The 22948-nt window shown below is 46.5% G+C and overlaps 2 protein-coding genes across 4 annotated transcripts; one reads left to right on the top strand and one right to left on the bottom strand.

Moving 5' to 3' along the window:
* The first annotated feature begins 171 nt into the window (after positions 1-171).
* prpf38b (pre-mRNA processing factor 38B) lies at positions 172-9978 on the top strand. Of its 3 annotated transcripts, XR_013122295.1 has the most exons (7): positions 172-642; positions 1478-1546; positions 1891-2042; positions 4335-4395; positions 6047-6273; positions 8625-9708; positions 9810-9978. XR_013122295.1 is itself a non-coding variant. In XM_076981298.1 (6 exons), the coding sequence occupies exons 1-6, from the start codon at positions 439-441 to the stop codon at positions 9556-9558; spliced, it is 1647 nt and encodes a 548-aa protein (XP_076837413.1). In that variant the 5' UTR covers positions 172-438; the 3' UTR covers positions 9559-9978. The 3 variants fall into 3 exon arrangements, 2 of the variants coding, with proteins under 2 accessions (XP_076837413.1, XP_076837414.1); XM_076981298.1 differs by having other exon boundaries at positions 8625-9978; XM_076981299.1 differs by having other exon boundaries at positions 584-642; positions 1478-1556; positions 8625-9978.
* Positions 9979-10103: 125 nt separating this feature from the next.
* On the bottom strand, positions 10104-21497 carry LOC143483025 (fibronectin type III domain-containing protein 7-like). Its single transcript, XM_076981692.1, has 7 exons — positions 21239-21497; positions 20698-20961; positions 19767-20027; positions 19232-19522; positions 13130-13369; positions 12920-12964; positions 10104-11374 (listed from the first exon to the last, which is right to left on the bottom strand). Exons 1-7 carry the CDS (start codon positions 21402-21404, stop codon positions 11088-11090), a joined length of 1554 nt encoding a protein of 517 aa, XP_076837807.1. The 5' UTR covers positions 21405-21497; the 3' UTR covers positions 10104-11087.
* Positions 21498-22948: the final 1451 nt, after the last annotated feature.

Below are 22948 nucleotides of genomic sequence, written 5' to 3'. Positions count from 1 at the left end.
GTGCGTGTTTCTGTAGCTCCTTCCCCGCTAAGTAGTGGAGTGGAGAAAGACAATAAGACCCTCACAGCCAATAATGGACCAGCACTGCAGCAGCGCGGAGTCGGGGGTCTAATCACGTAGTTTCCGGTTCCGCCTTGTCCCGGTAGATTCCGGGGGGGGTTCAAACACGTAGTTTCCGTTTCCGCCTTGTCCCCCGGTAACGCGGTGGCCATCTTGTTCCACGGTTAAGTTGCTAAGTGGTGAAAACATCTCTGATTCGGACAAATAGATTTTACCGTCTGAATGGTCCGCATTCGCGCGTTTAATATCGCGTGTGATATTTAATCTGACGTCCACTGATTGTGTTTGGATCGAAAACTCATTTTTAATGGCGCTGTAGTTCGTACCCCGAGTCCGTTGTGTGAAGGCAGCTAGCCGGCTACATCGCATCCGCGCGCGATGTCCGCGAACCCGCCGCCGCCGCAGGCCGTGACCAAACAGCCCAGCGGCAAACACGGCAACGTGCTGCCGCTGTGGGGCAACGAGAAGACCATGAACCTGAACCCCATGATCCTGACCAACGTGCTGTCGTCGCCCTACTTCAAGGTGCAGCTGTACGAGCTCAAGACCTACCATGAGGTGGTGGACGAGATCTACTTCAAGGTAAACGCGGCCGCCGCGAGCGCGCGAGGAGCGGGAACTGTGGCGCGAGCGCTTCCAGCAGTCGCACGCGCTCGGCCGCACGCCTCCCGTTTTCGCGCCTTGTGTAGCTTTAGCCGAAGGGCTAACGCGCCGGCTAACGGCTCCGTCCTCGGGCGGCGGGCTAAGCTAACGTTAGCTAGATCCAGGCCCGGCAGCGCGGATGGAACAGCCCGCTCACTCGTTAGGGGCAGCCGGGCTAGTGTCTGATCTACCGGGCTAGTGTGGAAATGTTTGTCCGTTCATCGGTTTTTTTTTCCGATAAACGTTTTTCTTTTCTTTTTTTGTTTTACACCGACGGACTTCGACACCGAGCGCCTCCTAAACGCCGTGGTGCCGGTACAGGACTCGCACGGCGGGGCTGGCTGCTCCCGTCGCCGCCACAGCGAACCAGCCCGGTCGGGTCTGTCACGGCGCGCTGGTGTTCGTTCTCCCAGCCTGTTGTGTCAGGAAAACGGCCAACACAGCGAGACGTGGGCCGAGTTATCTGAACACCAGGAGAATTTATTCACTATATTGCGTGTTTTTATATAGCAGTAGTGGTTTAAATGTGTTTATTTTTGTGCTGTATTGGACTGATCCGTTACAATAGCGCCGCTGAAAGTATTGGGTGTAAATAATGAAGTAACATGGCGGGGGAGACGCCGGTCCGTGCTGCGGTATTCCCAGAGCTGCGGTGGGATCGTCTCGGCTCGTTTGTCCGTCCAAATAACCCGATATCCAAACGGTTCACCTCGTGTTTGATAACGCACCGGCCACGCCGGCACACCTGTGAGTGAGTGGTGTGGTGTGTCCGCAGGTAACCCACGTGGAGCCGTGGGAGAAGGGTAGTCGGAAGACCGCGGGGCAGACTGGAATGTGCGGGGGGGTAAGTAGAAGTACGTGCCTCTAGACCTCCTACCTTTTCTGTTAGAAACGGGAAATTAACTGAGAAACATGCCACACGTGCGTGCTAGGGTTAGTGTGCCCTGTTCAGTCCGCACCAACCACTTTTACATTGTGTTCTGGGGTCTTGCAGACCCGAGCTGTTTATAAACATTCTGTAGCCATGCACAGATATCCTGTTTGCATGCTACAGCCCTGAGAACCGTGTGTGATGTAGATTACTGTTGAAGACATCAGGGTGTTGCGTATGATAGGCTCGGCATGTTATTTATTGGTGTTTGTAGTTATTTATTGGTGCTTGAGTGTCCGAATTGCTGTGTGCTGCAGGTGCGTGGTGTAGGTACCGGAGGAATCGTCTCCACCGCTTTCTGTTTACTCTATAAGCTGTTCACGCTGAAGCTGACCCGCAAACAGGTGATGGGGCTGATCACACACACGGACTCGCCCTACATCAGAGCCCTCGGCTTCATGTACATACGGTGAGACTCCACCTCTGCAGGATGCAATATCTGGGTAAACTGTGATAAATGCTGGGAGAGCTCACACCTAGAGACACAACCATGTGGCAGAGATCATATACCACCATCATACACAGGGTCACACACACACACACACGAGACATGTGAGCTAGACACTACCAAGTCCAAGTGGGAGGAACCTCAGAATGGTGGAGAAAAACGAGGCTGAGAAGTTCAACAGTAGTGGGTGTACATCTTTAACTACAGTACACTACAGTTACTCCCTGGAATCACTTATAAAGTGAGCGAGTCAGAGTTGCAGTGAAGTTCTCAATGTTTCCAGAGGAACCACGTTTAGGACAGAAGTCGGTCGTGCAAGAAAAGTGCCTACACACACGCAAGCGCCTCGGGATTGACGATGTAGTCAAATGCACATAGGGTCCCTGTGTGTGTGTGTGTGTGTATTTAAATCCAAACGGTGGTAGTGTAGTTGTTAGGGATGCAAATTATCGATTAATTCATTAATCGTTAGTTGACTGATCTTATCGATCGACTTTCGATTAATCGATAAGCGGCGTTTTTCACCTGAATTTCAGTGTTTCGATAGGGCTTTTAAAAATATCAGCTAAATATACTGCTCAAAAAAAAAGGGAACACTAAAATAACACATCCTAGATCTCAATTAATAAAAATCTTTGAAATCAGTTGAAAATCTCTCATTTCTACCTGTTGTCTGTTCCATTTGCACAAGAGCAGTTGAAATTGATTCACAATCAGTGTTGCTTCCTATCTGAACACGAAGTGTGGATGACTTGGAGTTACATTGTGTTGTTTAAGTGTTCCCTTTATTTTTTTGAGCAGTGTAGTTAAAACACTTTGTTCAAAAAGTATATATTATATTATGATAATTATATTGTATTATATTATATATTGCTCAAGTAATTATGCATGAGGAAATTTTTATGGTATAACAAAATAATTCATTTTAAAAAAGGAATAAATTAAGGACTGGCTCAGTTCAATTTGAAACATTAGACATTTAAAAAAATGTTAAAAAAAAAAGAAGAAATTAAATAGAGAGCCAAACAGAATATTATTGAGCCCATGTTTGGACAATGTTTCTAGCTTTGTAGTGAACACATGCTGTAACGCGACCGAAGAGTGCCCAAGTTTCCACAACATCATTGAGCTTGTCAGTTAAACTGTCAGCGGTGTGTCTATCCGACGTGTTCGTCGTAATCAGCACTGCAGATTTTAGCTGCCAGTTCTCGTCAGCGTAGTGGCACGTCACAGTAATGTAACTTTTCGAAAACGCTCGCCTTCCCAGTGTAGCTGTGATTTTAGGTTGACCAGGTGCACTGGTGATATGCAGGACAGCTGCATGCATGGTGTTCAAATGATAATTGAGTGAGCTAGTGGAACTGTTGTACTTCAATACCGCATTACACACAGAACATTTGACTTCTTTGCCTAAATTAACAATGTTGAAATTGTAGCGACTACTACTCCTCGCAGCGAGTTCCCTAACAGACAGGCACTTGGCCCTTTAAGTGACACTGGGAGAGCGGCGCCTGCGCGCGCCAGGGGAGGGGGAGAGAACAGTGCTGTTGTTTGAGTTGCGTGGAAAATAAAGTTTCCCTCCTCGGGATTTTCTGGATTACGCAGTTTCTGCCTCGTTTCCCGAACACGCTTCAAAATGGTCCCACACCGCACGTCTTTTCGCCCGCTTCATTTTGTTTTCCACTCTGGTCTTTCGCGACACGTGTTCACCTCTCGTTCTTACGCTCTGTTCAAGTTAATACAGGAGCGCTCTCTAATGATTAATCGTGATTAATACATTTTGATCGAGTAACGTCTTAATCGACAATTAATCGAAAGTCGATTAATCATTTGCATCCCTAGTAGTTGTGGTTTCTGGAGATTAAGCTGGAGGTAGATGTGTTGTGCTGAGGTCAGCTCTGGTGCCAACAGTGCTCCTGAAAACGGCCTGTGGTTCCTCTTACAGGTCCCTTTGCTCCTCCCGAGGTTTCTTCCTATTCTCCACCATCATAGGGAGTTTTTCCTCGCCACTGTCGCTTCTGGCTTGCTCATTAGGGATCTGGACCCATACAATTGTAAAGCTGCTTTGTGACAACATGTGTTGTGAAAAGCGCTATATAAATAAATTTGAATTTGACTTTACTGGGTGGCTTTGTGCTCCCAGTGTTTGCATTACCAAGTTGTTTACGTTGATATTAACTGTGTTCCTATTGTCTTTCATCCCTTCTTTAGGGTTCTCACAGTGATTTGTGTCCGTTTGAATGTGTTTTGCAGATACACCCAGCCCCCTGCAGACCTGGTGGAGTGGTTTGAACCCTTCCTGGATGATGAGGAGGTATGTCACCACGGGTAATGCTTTCAGTTCTCTTTTACATATAATGTAGAGAAGCAGAGGACGGGGTGGCACCTGGGGGGGGATCTTAAGATGGAGGTTGAGCTGCACGTTGCTGACCTTTGCCTTTATTTTGCTTAATCTCTTTTGGGGAGTAACATGGTGTAGCTCTTCATCCTGTTGCCATGGTGACCACACCTGCTGAGGTTTTTCACCTGTTTGTCAAATCCATTTCCTGGTGGTGCTGCATAGTTTTGTGCTTCTACCTGTTTATAATGCCTGACTCTTCGTCAGCTAGGTACCTGGCTTGGTATGGGACTGGTTTAAGTGTTCAGAGCGTGACGCACCAATCACAGCAGGGCTGTCGTCCTCCATGGACCAATCACAGCAGGGCTGTCGTCCTCCATGGACCAATCACAGCAGGGCTGTCGTCCTCCATGGACCAATCACAGCAGGGCTGTCGTCCTCCATGGACCAATCACAGCAGGGCTGTCGTCCTCCAGGAAGCACTCGAGCGAGCATAAATTGTCCTTGCAGCAGTACTTGTAAAGATTTAATTTCCCATTTAAAAGTTAATTTAGTTTAAGCTGCTTCTCAGCTGAAAGTATGTAGTTGGTACCCCCTCGTGGTAGTTTCATTAAATATGTCATTTGATTTGACTTTTAAATCCTTTTTTTCCCATGCAGCTTTTACGCCCAGAAATGCTCAATTTCTGGGTGATCAGCCTTTCTCTCCTAAAGCTGGGTGTGTGGAGGCTGTAATGGATGAATGTCACGCCTGCTCGCCCAGGACATGACACCTGGCCAGCCCTCTGATCCTACTGGCACGATAAACTAACTCAGTCTGGGAGGCCAGGATTCACATTTAGGCTTGGGCACATGTCCTTATCATGCCGGTATGACGGTATTTGTGCTTCCTGTGAGTCAAACACGTGGCCTCTGCCTGATCTTCCAGGAACCGCTGCGTGAGGTCAGCTGGTCCATGTGTTCATGTTCTCCACCTGTGTGTGATTACGCATTTGATCATGTGCTGATGACAGCAGTGCACAGTTAGTGGTTTTCTCTCTGTGCTTGTGTCTTATAGAGCCCAGTCAGCCAGTCCCGCACCATTCCTCTGGCTCTACGGTCCAGGTACTCCCGGAAGATAAATTAGTGTCCTGTGACCTCACCCTTGTCCTCCGCTGACTGTCTTGACAGGCTCCTAATGTACTGATATTAAGCTTGGTGAGATCAGAGGTGAAGTTCCAGTGGTCATCACATATTCTCCAGTTCTTTGGTAAACTAGGGTTTCTGTTCTGAGTTCAGCAGTATTGCCCCGAGGGCCACTTCCACAAGCCCAGACTCGTGTTGAGTGTGACCTAGACGAGGCAGGTGTGGGCAGATACGGGGGTAGATAAGGGGCTGAACAGATATTAGGGAAACACTCCAGTGTGCAGTGCTGTCTCACTGCAGAGAACCCTGCTGTACACGATACTTGGGGGAATACCGAGGATTTTGGGTAAGCTCTTGTACTGCATTAGAGCTGCTGATGGCAGCCTGATTTAGCAGATGAGCTGTTGAAAGTAGGGAGATCACTAAAGCACCACATGCTGCGGGACTCGAGCAGAGCGTCGTCTTGCTGGCTAATCACGCCGCCTTTGTGTTTACATGGACAGGAGCTGGACGTGAAGGCTGGTGGCGGCTGCGTGATGACCGTGGGCGAGATGCTTCGTTCTTTCCTCACCAAGCTGGAGTGGTTCTCCACGCTGTTCCCCAGGATCCCTGTGCCCGTGCAGAAGATGATCGACCAGCAGATGAAGAGCCGGCCACGTAAAGTCCCGCAGAAGGAAGCCAAAGAGGAGGAGGAGGAGGAGGAGGAAGGCGAACGGCGCCGCTCCCCCCGGTGAGCATGCAGGGGGTGCTGTGAGCAGGCCACACACCTGCATCTGTGGTGCTGGGATAGGGGTGCGCAATATGACGATATAAAATTGTGAATGGCGATGACGAGTGGACAATCGCAGGCAGTCTACCAAATTAGAGAAATCGTATAGATCGCCTTTGCCAATCAGCGCAATTACTTTTTAATGCTGGTTCCCACCGATACGGCCGACGTAGGGCGTAGGACTGACCAATCACAGCGAACTGTGTGTCTTCCACGCCTCCATGTTGTGTTTGTAAAAACTAAAAGTGGACAACCATGGCTGAAAGCCAAACCGAGGAGCTGGTAACAAAGAGGAAATCCACCTCTGTAATATGGAATTGGTTCGGATTTTCTTCCACTGACCAAGACCAAACTTCAGCGATATGTAAGGTGTGCAAAGAACACGTGAAAACGTCCCATGCCAGTACAACAAATTTATTCAGTCACTTGAGACGTAGGCATCCCAAGGAATATGCCGAAAGTGAAACAATGCGGGCAGCCGCCTCACAAGCTGCGGCCTCGGTGGTTTATACCAGCGTTTCTCAACCGGGGTGCCGTCTGTCTTCATCGGGGGTGCCGTCAAAATATTCTGATGTGAAATAAAAAACTATAGTTTTAAAAATTGAAGTTATTATACGCTTTAAAATCATTAAAATGTATTTCATATGACCAGATCTCTCAAGTTTGGTGGGCGTGAGCTTTTTTTCAGGCGGGGGGGATTGGAATCTGTCGCGATGGTTAGTGTAGCAGCTGTGTGTGTGTGTGTGGTTGGCGGGCTGGCTAAAGTCTACCAAGAAACAGCGCGATCTATATTCTGATTGGTTCAACCTGTTATAATATACAACCGATGGATTGGCTGAATATGCTGCGGTGTGCGGCGATTAGATTATTTTAAAAATAAATTAATAATAATAATATTCAAGCGTGAGAAATTCCATGTGTGGCGTGAGAGCGTGTGAAATCGCTAAATATGCGTGAGTCTCACGCTCAAAGCGTGCATATGACCTGCATATGACCAAGGTCAGCACGTGATTACGCAGGTTTCCCACTGACTAAGTCACATTTATCTGCTCTCTGTCTTAATAATCACTTTTTTTGTGTTATGTTGGCCGGGAGATGGTTGCAGAGAGTATGTTTTCAGGGTTGCCAACGCTCACGCATTGAGCATGAGACACACGCATTTGACCGTTTTCACACGCTCTCACGGCACACTTCCAATATCTCACATCCGAAAAAAAAATCTTGTTTATTTATCTGATCCATATCTATGATTCAATGAGTTACTAGTTCGCTTTGGCGCCAACCACCCGCGATCGAGAGATTGCGATATAATACTTAATTTGTGTCCATTTTACGTTCACCCCCCCCCCAACAAAACTGTGTTTTTAACGCATTGTAAACTGGGGTGCCTTAAAATTTTGCATGCATATAAAGGGTGCCACAACTGAAAAAAGGTTGAGAAACACTGGTTTATACTTTCGCGAGGGACCATAGCGCGCGACTCCGCACGCCTCACGCGAACGTCCGCGAATGGCGGAAGCGTTTATACAGGTACTTAAACTTGCCGCGTCACTCCGCGTTCTTTGCAGTGTTGTCCGAAACGATATGTGGTAGTATAAAGAAAGACCCCTCGAAAACAGGAAGGACCATTTACCTGACGAATTTTAATGTTGCTTTGTGTTTCATGTTTGAAAAGTGCTGGAATTTAGGCTAAAGTACTTGAAAATTAACTACTTTGTTTCACAAAAAATAGCTGTCTGACTGAACAGTTCTCCTGTACTACTTTAATAAATACGAGCCTCTTGTAATTCCAGGACGAAACATGAGAACGTGAAGACGTTAAGATTGGGCGTTTTGAAAATAAACAACCATTAAATAATGTGATAAAAAGCTAATTATTTCGACTATATGTATAAATATTTAACTTAATTAAGTTTAACGTGCTGGGAAATATTGTATATTTAGTGCAATAGTGCACTTTATCAGTGTCACTCATTAAAATCTGCTTAGAAAGAAAGCATTGTAGCCCCCCATTTTTTTGGATGGAATATCGTGATAAAAAATCGAAATCGTGATTTTATGCAAAAATAATCGTGCAAATATTTTTCCCATATCGCCCGCCCCTAGGCTGGGAGATAGTCGGAGTGTAGCTTTGAGCTTTATGCTGACCTGAGAACAGTAGCGCTGGTTGTCCACTACTGCACTGGTCACTGGGCAGACGTTCTGTCATTAATTATTCTGGTTAGGAGATTCAACAGTATAACCAGGTATGTAAAGCCCAAACTATTGTTGATGGTGTGATTGCTGTTGTTCTGTGTGTGGTGTGTCACCAGGAGCCCTCGGAGAAGTCCGACCCCGCGCAGATCGCCAAACCGCTCACGCAGTCACAGCCGACACCGGGACCGCCGAACCGCCAGCTTCGAGCGTGATGTAGACCGAGAGAGAGACCGGCAGAGGAGAGAGAGGGAGGGCAAAGAGAGAGACAGGGAGAGAGATGGGGACAGGGAGAGAGATGGGGACAGGGAAAGGGACGGAGACAGGGAGAGGGACGGGGAGAGGGAGAGGGACCGTCGGCGCTCCAGAAGTCCGGACCGGGGCGCAGAGCGTCGCAGAAGCCGCAGCAGAGAGCGACGGCGGAGCCGTAGCGCGACGCACGAGAAGCGCAGCGAGAGGAGAGAGCGGGAGAAGGAGGGTGAGAGCGAGAGGGAACGCGCCCGCCGCAAGGACCGCGAACACAAAGAGCGGCTGAGCGGAGGAGAGCGGGAGAGGGAGCGCTCGAAGGAGCACAGGAGTAAGGGAGAGGGCGATGAGCGCAGGAGTAAGGGAGAGGGCGATGAGCGCAGGAGTAAGGGCGAGGAGCGCAGGAATAAGGGCGAAGGTGAAGAGCGCAGGAATAAGGGCGAAGGTGAAGAGCGCAGGAATAAGGGCGAAGGTGAAGAGCGCAGGAATAAGGGCGAAGGTGAAGAGCGCAGGAATAAGGGCGAAGGTGAAGAGCGCAGGAGTAAGGGCGAGGATGAGGAGCGCAGGCACCGCGAGGAGCGCAAGAGCAAACACTCGAGCCGGAGCCGCAGTCGCGAGAAGAGACACAAATCTGAGCGCTCCAGCCGGAAGCGTTCCCGATCGCGCTCCCGGAGCCGACAGGAATGTGGAGAGGAGAAGAGCAGGAAGCGTGAGCGCAGCAGGGAAAAGCCCCACCACCGAGAGCCCCGCAGCGCCAGCCCTGAGCCTGCCGACGGAACACACGGCAGCCGTGCGGGGTCACCCTGAACCCCCATGCCATGTCCCTCCCACTGCCACGCCCCTTTTCTCTTTCTCCCAGGACCTCCACAAACAGATTTTTTTCACCCCACCCTTTTTCCTGCTTCGGTCCCTTCATGTAGATAATCACTTGGTCTGTTCTGTTCCTTCAGCAAGACGGTAAACCTCTGACCCGACCCATCATGGACATGATAAAAAAATAGAAAAAGCAAAAAGAAAATAAAAAGCTTTTTAAACGTTTCTCTTATTTTTGTTTTCAGGAGAACTTCCAAAAAGGTTTTGTACATAGTGTGCGGGAATGTTTTAACCGTAGAGGACCTGTGCACCAGGTGTGGCGGCCCCCCGCCGTGCTGCCCTGCTGACGGTTCTGTGTTTGGGTCACATCTCTGTTGCATCTCATTTCCTAATAAAATCTTGTATGAGAACGAGTTTCCTGCATGTTTTTTCCCCACCACACGGCTGCACCTCACGGGTGCGTCTGCATGGCTTTCATAGGTCTCGGGATGCATTTTATTCTGAATACGCAAAACAGTTTTGTTCTTAAGTGTCTTTATTTAAATAGATCACATGTGCATAGAAAATAGTGGAAGTAAATATTTATCCAGCATATACACAATATCCTGAACTACATGGATTCTAATTCATGTACACAAAGCAAAGCCACCTGAGGTGTAAAATCACTATTTTTTACTACTGTATTTACTCATTTCATTGTTCACCATTTGAAAACTTTAATTTTTGTTAAGTCACAAATCACGAGGTGATTGGAATCAGCTCTAATGTGCTACGTACATGCTACTGTAACTATCACTTCTCCATTTAACAACCAGCTGCTCAGGATTTGTTGCGGAACTTGTGTGCTGGCGTGCTGCAGGTAGGAATAGTTTTACTAAAGTACCTGTTTTTATCTGTACATCAAGGAATCAAGCTGTTTAAGCACTGGAAATGTCTTATACTGGCAATTAAAGATACTGAGGAATATTTGCAATGTGGCAGTTAATGTGGTAATGAAACATTTACTCAAATTGTGTGGAAACTCCAGTTTTTCAATTTTGTCGCTAAAGATCTCTTCTGGGGACAACGTTTTTAGTTTTCATCTTTAGATCACTGGGTGAATGTCAAGCGTGTCACCGGTCAGATAAAAGCTCTAATGATGAAGCTGTAAAGATGAAGAGTGAAGTGATGGTTCACACTGCACACACACCAGTGCCAATTCAGCCATCAGTTGAGGTTTAGATTTTGACATATGGAGTTTGGATTTGAACAACAGAGGAATACAGAGCTCTAAAGGCATTTACATTGTAATTTACATTGATTTAAATCTTAAGTGCCCCCAAAATATTTAGGTTGCTTTCTCACAGTAACTACACTGCATGTTTAATGTGACAGGAAGTTGAAAGCTCATTATATGTATTGCCTAAATGTAAGCAATCAATCTTTAAGAATCCGTCCTTTGTTTTTATGTAGAGTTTATCAGAACGATGCTGATCTGGGATCAGATGTTTCAGCGCTGAAGCAGCAGGTCTTGCCTCCCCTGCTTATCTCAGAGTGGCAGTCTGAACACAGATGGGCTTTGAGTAGGGCCCCCTAGTGGATGAGGGAGACATAGCACACACAGCAGCACAGTATGTCGTGGCAGGCCTAAGGTTGGACAAATTGGACACCACATCACGTGTAATCACCATGTAAGGTTTGGGGACATGTGGGTTGTACTGTTCCTGATAAAGCAAGTTGTATCGCTCCGCCCCCTGAACAGAGCTCCACTCCAGCCGAAGAGAGGTGGCTGTTACCAAGGTAACACGGGCATCTGGTTTGGCCAACTCATCTGTAGATGAAAATGCATTATGTTAATAGAATTTTATTATAAATAGTACTTTTAGTATAAATGTACTTTTAAGTGATGTCTGTTTACGTTTCAAGCTACGCAATATGTCCATCATTTCTTAAATTTGACAATAAATTTGAAACAACATTTTAAAAATTGAAAATACACTATATTGCCAAAAGTATTCACAAACCTTCCTTGACTCACATATGAGCTTAAGTGACATCCCATTCGTAATCCATAGTGTTCAATATGACGTTGGTCCAACCTTTTCAGCTAGAACAGTTTCAACTCTTTTGGGAAGGCTGTCCACAAGGTTTAGGAGTGTGTTTATTGGGATTTTTAACCATTCTTCCAGAAGCAGATTTGTGAGGTCACATACTGATGTACAAGAAGGTCTGGCTCTCAGGGGCCAGCTGCAAACTGTTCAACAAAGTTAGGAGCATGGAATTGTCCAAAATGTCTTGGTATGCTGAACCATTCAGAGTTCCTTTCACTGGAACTAAGGGGCCAAGCCCAGCTCCTGAATAACATCCCCACACCATAATCCCCGTCCACCAATGGCACAATGCAGTCAAAGAAGTACCATTCTCCTGGCAACTCAGACTTGTCCATGAGATGGCCAGATGATGAAGCGCGATTCGTTACTCCAGAGAACGTGCCTCCACTGCTTTAGAGTCCAGTGGCAGCGTGCTTTGCACTGTGCATTGCACTTGGTGATGTATGGCTTGGATCCAGATGCTCGACCATGGAAACCCATTCCATGAAGCTCTCTGTGCACTGTTCTTGAGCTAATCTGAAGGCCACGTAAAGTTTGGATGTCTGTAGTGTTTGACTCAGGAGAAAGTTGTCCACCTCTTCTCACCATGCGCTTCAGCATCTGCTGACCCCGCTCCATCAGTTTACGTGTCCTACCACTTTGTAGTCGAGTCGCTGTCGTTCCCAAAAACTTCTATTTTCTTATAATACAGTTGACAGTTGACTGTGGAATATTTTGGAGTGAGGAAATTTCACAACTGGATTTGTTGCACAGGTGACATTCTATCACAGTTCCACGCTGGAATTCACTGACCCGTTCTTTCACTAATGTTTGTAAAAACAGACTACATGCCTATGTGCTCACCTGTTTGTTGAGTTCTTACCAGAGCACTAACTCAGCTGATACCACTTGCCATTGTTCTTAAATTGTATGTCTGTCTATAGTTATTTGTGCTTCTTGGCAAATGCCTAACTTGCAAAACACTAGGTAATGACTAGGTAATTGACTCCTGTAGTTTAGTAGTAGTCTGACTCAATGGTGTCTTGAATTCTGGCCTATCTGTACTATTTCCTAGGATGTATTCTGTGATCAGAAGCAAAGCACTTTGTAAGTCGCTCTGGATAAGAGCGTCTGCTAAATGCCGTAAATGTAAATGTAAATTTGCATGCCTGTGGGTGAGCGAATACTTTTGGCAATACAATTTATGTGAATTTTAGATTTGAATGTAACTGGATGTTTGCATGTCCCTTAATAGGTGCCCAAACACTGCAGTAGCTCAAACTCACTTGTATTTGTCTCCTCCAAATCTCTCCTTCTACGAGATGAGCTCACTGGAAGAGATCAAAGGATAAAAAGTTATGACAGAGTGACATCAACAGAAGTTTCTTTTAAAGTCTCTGGTTTACCAGCTGGCTATTCCTGCAGATATGCTGGTGATTCCACTGAGGGTGCTGGTATATCATTACATTTCTCTGGTGTGCCGAGTCTGGACTTACCGAGTGTGACTGGTGTGCCACTGCTCTCTCCAGCGGCATTGCTGGCGGTAACGATGATGAGGTTACTGTTGATGTTGGTGACGGTGCAGGACAACTGAGACGTGTTGCACAGGAGCGTCCTGCCCCCGGTTAGCGTGATCTGGTAGACGTAGTATAGCGTGGTGAAGAACGACGCATTCCAGGACAACACAGCCGAGGAGTTGGAGCCAGTGAAGGTGACAGATGCAGGATCACAGGGCACTGAGAAAGAGCAGTTTCATTCATCACTGCAGTGTAAAAGTACCCAACATCTGTATTATCAAACATACAGAGATGAGACACCAGAATGCCAGATGTACAAACTATGAAAACATTTTTAAGATTCTCATGAATGAAGAAGGAGCAAACGTCAGTCAGTTGCTTGGGTATTGTAACATATTGACCAGACGGAGAGGGATCAAACTGCGGAAGTATACTGCTTTTATTCAAATAAATCACGTGTACAGAAAACGACAGGTAGATCACTAGCATTAAGATCCATAGCAATAGCGTTTTCTTGGGGTGGTCGGGACGGTCCAGGGTAGAGCATAACGGGAGAGCAGAGTCCAGGAGGTACAGAAGGGCTAGGCAGGAGACGAGGTCTGGGGAGTAAGCAAGGGTCAGAAGACGGAAGATCAAGCAGGCAATGGAAACGCTCGGTATGCGGCATGAGTCGGCAATACTTTGCGACTAGGAAATGGTGGGAAGGTGTATAAGTAAGACTGAAAAGGGGGCGTGGTGATGAGTGGCAGGTGAGGCTGGTTAGGGAAGATCAGGTGGCATTCCTTACAGTACCCCCCCTCAAAGGAGTGGCTCCTGACGCTCTACGACGTGCCGGGGGTCGACCGCAGCACCTGGGGGCAGGAAAGTTAGGGTGTGTTTCATGGAAATCTGCAATCATAGAGGGGCAGAGAACATCCCTTGCCGGAATCCAGGCTTGCTCCGCGGGGCCATATCCTTCCCAGTCAACTAGGTACTGGAGACTTCCTCACCGGTGTCGGGACTCTAATAGCTCCCGGACTATATATGCAGGGCGACCGTCAATATCCAGAGGGTCCGGAGGGCTAGTAGGCACGGGGGGAGTGGTGAATGGGCTGTAGTGAACCGGCTTCAGGAGAGAGACATGGAAGACAGGGTTAATACGGTAGTGTGAAGGTAAAAGGAGTTTATATGTAATTGCTCTAACTCTGCTGAGTAATTTAAATGGTCCGATATACCATGGGCAAAGCTTTTTACTTCATTATTTCAGATTGAGATTCTGAGTTGACAGCCATACCCTCTGTCCTGGGTGGTAGATCAGAGCAGGAAGACGACGACAGTCCGCGTTGAGTCAGCATGTGTGTAGGGCGCGACGCAAATGTACATGTACCAGCTTCCAGGTGAGAGGCAGGCGCCTTAGCCACTCATCACATATAATTTGTGCCAGTCGTGTTGAGAGATGCAATATTGTTGGAGAAACCTCCCTAATTCCTGAACATAGTGCTCCACTTTTCCATTAGACTGGGGGTGGTAACCTGAAGTCAGACTAACGGTAATACCCAGAAGTTTGCAAAATTGTCTCCAAACTCGAGATGTAAACTGTGTCCCTCTATCAGAGACGATATCTTCAGGCAAGCCATAAATACAGAATACGTAATTGAAAAGGTCAAGAGCTGTTTCCATGGCAGTAGGTAGTTTGGAGCGAGGAATGAGATGGCACATTTTTGAGAACTGGTCTACGATTACCATGATCACTTTATTTCCTCCTGATGTGGGCAGATCTGTGACGAAGTCAATCGCGAGGTGTGTCCATGAGAGGAACGGGTAAAGGAAGGAGGTTTCCTGCTGGAAGAGTACGGAGAGTACGGGACTGGGCACAAATGGAACATGCTAGCACATAATCATGAATGTCATCCTCCCAGGACAGCCACCAGTAATGCTGTGAAATCAGGTGTCATGTGCGTTTGATACCTGGGTGACCCATGCCCACTGTGTCGTGGGCGAGTTGGAGGATATGCCCCGGAGGGACACGGGCATGTATTGCTTATCCTCAGGGCATTCCTCTGGACTAGGATCATTGCGCAAAGCCTCGTCTAAATCTTCTTGAACTTCCCATCTGATAGCTGCGAGGAAGCAAGTATCCTGCAGAGTACACTCAGGTACTTTGACTGCTTCGTCCTTTTTGTAGATCCGTGATAGAGCGTCAGCCTTGACATTCTTTGATCTGGGTCTGTAAGACACAATGAAGCGAAACCGAGAGAAAAACAGTGCCCACCTGGCTTGTCGCGGGTTCAGGCATCAGGTTGACTTCAGGTATTCGAGATTTTTGTGGTCAGTATATACAACGAAGGGGTGTTCCGCTCCGCTCCTTCTAACCAGTGACGCCATTGCTCGAGGGCGAGCTTGATGGCCAGGAGTTCTCGGTTACCAATGTCATAATTAATTTCAGCGGGTGTCAGTTTTTTGGAGGCAGGGGTATAATTTCGGTGGGTTACCCTGCCTCTGAGAGAGAACAGCGCCCACTCCTACCTCCGAGGCGTCGACTTCCATGATGAACTGGAGCTGGGGGTCGGGAAGGTGCAGTATGGGAGCTGACGTGAAAGCTTTCTTAAGGAGCAAGAATGCTCGTTTCTCTTCGGCGGCCCAGGTGAAGGTCCGATTTCTCCCCCCTTTTAAGAAATTAGTGTGAGGGGCTGCTAACTCACCGAATCCTCAGATGAAACGGCGACAGAAGTTAGCAAAACCCAGGAATCGCTGCAGTTATTTCGTAGAATGAGGGGTCGGCCAGTTCGTGACAACAGTGACAGTATCCATGGAGATCTGACCAGGGGAAAGTGTACATCCCAGAAATGTTACTGAGGAGCAATGAAACTCTCACTTCTCTGCCTTCACATAAAGACTATGCTCCCGTAGGCGTTGTAACACCGCAGAGACGTCTTTGATGTATTCTGAGACAGACGGGGAGTAAATCAGGATAAAACACGAAGTCATCAATCATGTCACGGAAGATTTCATCCATGAACGCTTGGAACACAAAGGGGCTGTTTGTCAGTCCTTATGGCATTACCAGGTACTCAGTGCCCTCTGGCAGTAACAAAGGCAGTTTTCCACTCATCGCCCTCTCTGATAGGGATCAAGATGTAAGCGCTCCTTAAGTCTAGCTTGGTAAACACGTTCGCCCCCATCAGGCATTCTTGGGAGGCGGTGATAAAGGGGAGAGGGTAAACATATTTAGATGTGATTGCGTAAAGGACACGATAATCAATACAAGGGCGCAATCCCCCTTTTCTTTTCTACGAAGAAGAAGCCAGCTGCAACCGGAGAGGTGGATGGTCGAACAAACCCCTTCTGTAGAGCCTCGGTGACTTAGGACTCCATCACCAGATCTTCAGGACGTGATAGAGGGTAAGGTTTCATCTTACGAGGTAGGGGGGCTCCAGGCAGGAGGTTGATTGCCCAATCACAGGGACAATGGGGAGGCAGACGACAGGCACTGTCCTTGTTGAAAACGTCAGTGAATGTACGATATTGCACAGGGATGACGTCGGATAAAGTGTCAGGACTTTCCACAGAGGTGGACCAGAGTGGTAGGTAAATACATTTACTGAGGCAACTGGTTTTCCACCGTATGAGCTCTCGTCTCTTCCAGGAGATTTCTGGGTCGTGTGTAGACTGCCATGGAATGCCGTGTATGACGGGGTCTTGTGGCATGGATATGAGGAAAAACTCCCGCATTTCATTGTGGAACAGACCCACTCGTAGCTCTATGGGGCAGGTACAGAGTGTAATCACACCCTTGCCTATAGGCTGTCCATTCAGTGAGTTCACCCTCAAAGGAGTATCCACAGGTAAGGTGGGGAGGTGTAGGTGGTAGGCTAGGTCCCGGTCTATGAAATCACCTGCTGCTCCTGAATCCACTAAAGCCGACAGGTGCGTATCTATACCTCCCCAGGATATTTGTACAGGTAAGCTAACCTAATTATTTTTTCGGATAGCCAGTAAGGGTTGGCAAGTGACCAGGGACCTGCCCAGTTGCATGAACTCATCGGTTCTATGCAGACTCGTATCACACACACAGGGAGGTGGTGCAGAGGACGAAGTGATGGGAATGTCAGCTATATTTGAACAGTGGGTTATCAATACCTTGTCAATGTTTACGGCAGCTTGAATAAACTCCGTTAACATGAGGGCTTCACTCTGGCAGGCGAGTTCCAACCTGTATGTCTGTTCTCAGACCGCGGTGGAATACTGTTTTCAGGACCCAGTCACTTCAACCGCTTCCTGCAGCCAGTGCACGGAACTCCCTTGCATAATCAGCTACACTCCGTTGCCCTTGTTGGATCTCGTAGAGTCGGTTTCCCACATCACGACCGTTGGTGGAATGATCGAAGACAGCTCTGAACAACACGGTGAACTGACTCTCAAACTGGAGGGCTGGGTCATCACAGTCACACAATGCTGTGCCCCAGGTACCAGCTATTCCGGTGAGGAACGATAGCATAAAGTGGGCCTTCTGTAGATCGGCCTGGAATCAGGCTGTACGATATGTGAAATATATTGAACACTGCATGAGGAAATTACGGCAGCATTCAGGAGATCCACTGTAACGTTCAGGTTCTGCCACTGGAACACTCATGGGGGTAGAAGCTGTAGTAGCGACCAGGCAGACAGCTTCCTGGAGAGCAGCGATGTTGACTCCTTGACTCCGTATGATCTCTGTGAGTTGGCGGACCATTTCGGTGAGTGTCGTGATGGTGATTTCTGCTGGATCCATATATAGGCAAAGTATTTCTGTAACATATTGACCAGACGGAGAGGGATCCAACTGCAGATGTATACTGCTTTTATTCAAATAAATCACGTGTACAGAAAATGACAGGTGGATCACTAGCATTAAGATCCGTAGCAATAGCGTTTTCTTGGGGTGGTTGAGACGGTCTAGGGTCATAACGGGGGAGCAGAATCCAGGAGGTACAGAAGGGCTAGGCAAGAGACGAGGTCTGGGTGAGTGAGCAAGGGTCAGAACATGGAAGATCAAGAAGGCAATGGAAACGCTCGGTACGCGGCATGAGTCGGCATGAGTCGGAAATGGTGGGAAGGTGTATAAGTAAGACTGAAAAGGGAGCGTGGTGATGAGTGGCAGGTGAGGCTGGTTAGGGAAGATCAGGTGGCATTCCTTACAGGTATATTCTAGCTAAATAACTGTCATGTTCCAATACCATGATATTACCATGGTATACCATGTCATGATACGAATTTCAATACCACAACAAAAATAAACCACTGAAATGAATGCGTCACTATAAACTAGAGTGACCAAACGTCCGTATTTCCCGGGACATGTCCGTATTGTTAAATGTGAACTTTTTACATTACCATCACTGGTTATGGACTACTGGAGTGTTAGCCTAAGCAAGCTAACATTAGCCGTTTGTGAACATTGCGTGCCGAGCATGATAACAAGAAACACAGCTGTCCCTGTTCACCAATAATAATGCTAATGTTTGTATAGATAGAATAGGTTTATATAGTCATTACAGCTAATATATAAAACACGTGCTATCCTGCTAGAATTAGCCATGTCACTGTGGTCATAAACAGATGGACATGTTCAGCAACAATACTCAGGTAGGCTGTGGTGTTGACAGTGCTCAATTGGTACTAATGGGCCCAAAGTGTTATTATTTGACAGATTCAGATTGTCAGATTCAAAAGCAAAATATTTTCATATGAAACATTTGTTTTTTGTCACAGCAGACCTGTATCTGTGTGGTCTGGGAGAGCTGAGAAATCTTTCATACCACAGAAAAAAAAAGAACCGTAATGTTTTCAGAATTTTGGTATCAACTTGGCAACGATGTTCTTGTTCTTCAATTCTTGTGGTAATCATCACTATCAGGAGGAGATGAGGTAAACATATTCCAAGACCCAAGGAGAGGCCAGTTCCTCAAAACCTAAGAAAAGCTTCTTTTACAAACATCTTCTTTTATAGTCCTTCTTAATATTCTCAATAACACTTTTGTGGTTCTTTATACTGTGTTTCTTTTGTATGTATAACAGTGTAATTGTTTCTGGGAATCCAGACAGAGTTCATTCGTTTCTTACCTGTGGTGCCTGTGAGAGCCGCAGATGGGGCACTAGTGCCACCAGCATTCTGAGCCCTCACCATGGCTCTGTAGTTTGAGCTGCAGGGCATGGGCGTCTCAAAGTATGTGCGGTTTGCCCAATAAGATTCCAGCTGTATAAGGGTCTGGGTGTCACCCTGGAGGTTACCAGAGATCTCTAGAAGGTAGTGGGAGTTGGGACAGTCCACCGCAGACCAATAGGCTCTCAGCAGCTGCATAGGACCCCACACAACACTTGGAATGACACTCAGGTTGGTAGGGGGGCAAGGAGCTAAGAGAGAGGGAGTGGAGGAGGAGGAGGAGGAGGAATGGTGATGAAGAGGCAACATGGGGGAGAGTTTTCAGGTTCCACAGTAAATAAACAGACCAGATACTTGCTTAAAGAATGTTCTTCTATTTATCTTTTGGTTTTGGAGAGTTTGGTAGAACTATGACTGTAATACCCAATACTGCTACACGTATATTCTTCCATTTGTATGAAATTGAGCTATTTAGAATTGATGAGTTGTCCATACCTATTCCCACTGTTAGCGGGTTGCTGTAGGAACTGTTGCACCTTTGGGCTGAGGCCAGCACAGTGAAGTTGTAGACTGTGCCACACTGGAGACCAGTCATGAAGCAGGAGGTGTTCGTCGACTGACAGTAGAGCGCTGTTGCGTTTGGTGACTGGGCAGTCACGACATACTGCACGGCTCCTGCCTGTGTCGCCCATGACACCAGCGCACTGCTTATCCCGCAGGAAATGTTGACAGACAGGTTAAACGGCTGACAGGGCACTACGGAGCAACCACAGGAACGTGGAGTGGTGATTTCATGATGGAAATTACAGCTCACTCAAATGACAGTTCACTCCTTAGTTTTTTTATTTTAAGTTCATACTTTATCAAGTTTATCTATGGCTTTGAATACCGTGTGCTACAGAAACATTTGCTTTAGTGTCTGGACTGGTATCAGGGGAAAGTTCACCAAGATATTACTGCAGACAAATGTGTGATAGTGACTTTCACACTGAACTCACTCTCTAATATGAAGATCCAAATTACTGTACCATGGCCTATTATCTTAAATGTAGAAATATAAGACCCTAACCCTAATCCTAACCTAATCCTAAATATCTATTCAACACAGATAATGTACAATGCATGAAAGTTCCCCAGTCAATGTAGTAAGAGCTGTTTGGGATACGTCCAAATGAAAGAAATCCAAATCAAAGAAAGGTTGTTTGTTGAGCTGCTCAACTCAACTGACCTGTTCGAGACCTCGCATTCATGAACTGGACATTTGAGTATGTTTTTATGCTCAAATTAACATGTTTAACAGCATGTGCATTTCAAGAAAGGCAGTGAAAGGCAATGTCACTGCTTCACATGACGTAGATGAAGAAGAACTATAAATTCGAGATTGTTAACAATGATGTCAAACCATGGGATACACCTGTTACCTTACCTGATTGTAGTTGGACAGGTGTACTGCAGGCACTGCTGCAGTTGTTGTTACTTGCCATCACCGAGATTGTGTAGGTCACACCACATGACACAGGTAGTGAAAGGTTACAGGAAGTAGTCGTTGAAGTACAGTTTGCTGTTTGAGCATTGCTACTGTTGGCGTTTACAAAGTAAAGTAACGCTCCTTGACTGCCTTGCCAGGTAACTGTTGCCATGTTACTGCCACAGTTCATGTTAGCTGAGACGTTTTGGGGTACACAAGGAGCTGGAAAAAACCCCAAAATACAGTTCACCTGTATTACCACAACTCAAAAGTAAAGCTACACAATGTGATTTTTCTTTCATAAAACTTTTAAGTATAACATCCCTTATGTAGTAAATGGAAAAAGACAGTACAACATAAAGACACTGGATGGATTCAGTAAGTGCAGGTGTGGTGTGCAGAGAATCTCGGTCAGATGTGGTTGATTTAGGCTGAAATTAAACTACTTGGAGGTGACAGTATGTAGGAACTTCAGGAGCAGGACTGGTAACCACTGTACCTGAAGCTACAGGTGCTCCTGTGCTGGCAGTGCTGTTGCAGGTTTGGCCATTTACAGCCACTGAAACTGAGTAGTTCTGTCCACAGGGTACGTTGGTCACACTACAGCTTGTGGCTGCACTGTTGCAGGTGTAGGTGCTCCCATTTGAACTTTGCAGCATTGCCATGTATGACACAGCTCCACTGGCAGGAGTCCAATAAATAATGGCTGAGTTGTTACGACAGCCAATTGTGGTCTGGATTCCCTGTGGAGGGCATGGGGCTGACCAAAGTGAGAGAAGAATTTACTGTGAAAACTTAACATTCCTGTTGTTGGATGTTAATAGCATCACGACGCAAGATGGCGACACATTTATTCATGGCGGACTATTGTAAAGGTTTAATCACACTTTATGAAACTCAACACAAGTCTTTTATAATCACTGGCTTCGTTTGAAATCACAATGTGTACAGGCTACTATGGTCGAATGACTTGAAGAAAAGAATGAAAAAATTAACAAATGGTGCATACTGGTGCTGTTTCTAAACTATAGGTGACTGAAAACTGTCAACATAAATTGCCATTGTATTAATTCTGCCATGTTTGCATTGAGACTGATCCACATTCTCGATGAGATGCACCTGTTACCTTACCTGATTGTAGTTGGACAGGTGTACTGCAGGCACTGCTGCAGTTGTTGTTACTTGCCATCACCGAGATTGTGTAGGTCACACCACATGACACAGGTAGTGAAAGGTTACAGGAAGTTGTAGTTGAAGTACAGTTTGCTGTTTGACCGTTGCTGCTGTTGGCGTTTACAAAGTAAAGTAACGCTCCTTGACTGCCTTGCCAGGTAACTGTTGCCATGTTACTGCCACAGTTCATGTTAGCTGAGACGTTTTGGGGTACACAAGGAGCTGGAAAAAATCCCAAAATACAGTTCACCTCTATTACCACAACTCAAAAGTAAAGCTACACAATGTGATTTTTCTTTCATAAAACTTTTAAGTATAACATCCCTTATGTAGTAAATGGAAAAAGACAGTACAACATAAAGACACTGGATGGATTCAGTAAGTGCAGGTGTGGTGTGCAGAGAATCTCGGTCAGATGTGGTTGATTTAGGCTGAAATTAAACTACTTGGAGGTGACAGTATGTAGGAACTTCAGGAGCAGGACTGGTAACCACTGTACCTGAAGCTACAGGTGCTCCTGTGCTGGCAGTGCTGTTGCAGGTTTGGCCATTTACAGCCACTGAAACTGAGTAGTTCTGTCCACAGGGTACGTTGGTCACACTACAGCTTGTGGCTGCACTGTTGCAGGTGTAGGTGCTCCCATTTGAACTTTGCAGCATTGCCATGTATGACACAGCTCCACTGGCAGGAGTCCAATAAATAATGGCTGAGTTGTTACGACAGCCAATTGTGGTCTGGATTCCCTGTGGAGGGCATGGGGCTGACCAAAGTGAGAGAAGAATTTACTGTGAAAACTTAACATTCCTGTTGTTGGATGTTAATAGCATCACGACCCAAGATGGCGACACATTTATTCATGGCGGACTATTGTAAAGGTTTAATCACACTTTATGAAACTCAACACAAGTCTTTTATAATCACTGGCTTCGTTTGAAATCACAATGTCTACAGGCTACTATGATCGAATGACTTGAAGAAAAGAATGAAAAAATTAACAAATGGTGCATACTGGTGCTGTTTCTAAACTATAGGCAAC

Source organism: Brachyhypopomus gauderio, chromosome 19, assembly GCF_052324685.1.
Source record: "Brachyhypopomus gauderio isolate BG-103 chromosome 19, BGAUD_0.2, whole genome shotgun sequence".
Taxonomy (NCBI): domain Eukaryota; kingdom Metazoa; phylum Chordata; class Actinopteri; order Gymnotiformes; family Hypopomidae; genus Brachyhypopomus; species Brachyhypopomus gauderio.
The sequence above is the reverse complement of the archived record's forward strand: the minus strand, read 5'-3'. Positions and strand labels throughout refer to the sequence as shown.

Excerpts from the sequence above, each read along its gene's own strand:
- prpf38b (XM_076981298.1), top strand. The coding sequence starts at position 439 with ATGTCCGCGAACCCGCCGCCGCCGCAGGCCGTGACCAAACAGCCCAGC. Across the intron at positions 1,547-1,890 it reads AGACTGGAATGTGCGGGGGG|GTGCGTGGTGTAGGTACCGG; the intron begins GTAAGTAGAAGT and ends TGTGTGCTGCAG. Across the intron at positions 6,274-8,624 it reads GAACGGCGCCGCTCCCCCCG|GAGCCCTCGGAGAAGTCCGA; the intron begins GTGAGCATGCAG and ends GTGTGTCACCAG.
- LOC143483025 (XM_076981692.1), bottom strand. The coding sequence starts at position 21,404 with ATGGCAATGCTGCAAAGTTCAAATGGGAGCACCTACACCTGCAACAGT. Across the intron at positions 20,962-21,238 it reads AGGAGCACCTGTAGCTTCAG|CTCCTTGTGTACCCCAAAAC; the intron begins GTACAGTGGTTA and ends GGTTTTTTCCAG. Across the intron at positions 19,523-19,766 it reads CCCGCTAACAGTGGGAATAG|CTCCTTGCCCCCCTACCAAC; the intron begins GTATGGACAACT and ends CCTCTCTCTTAG.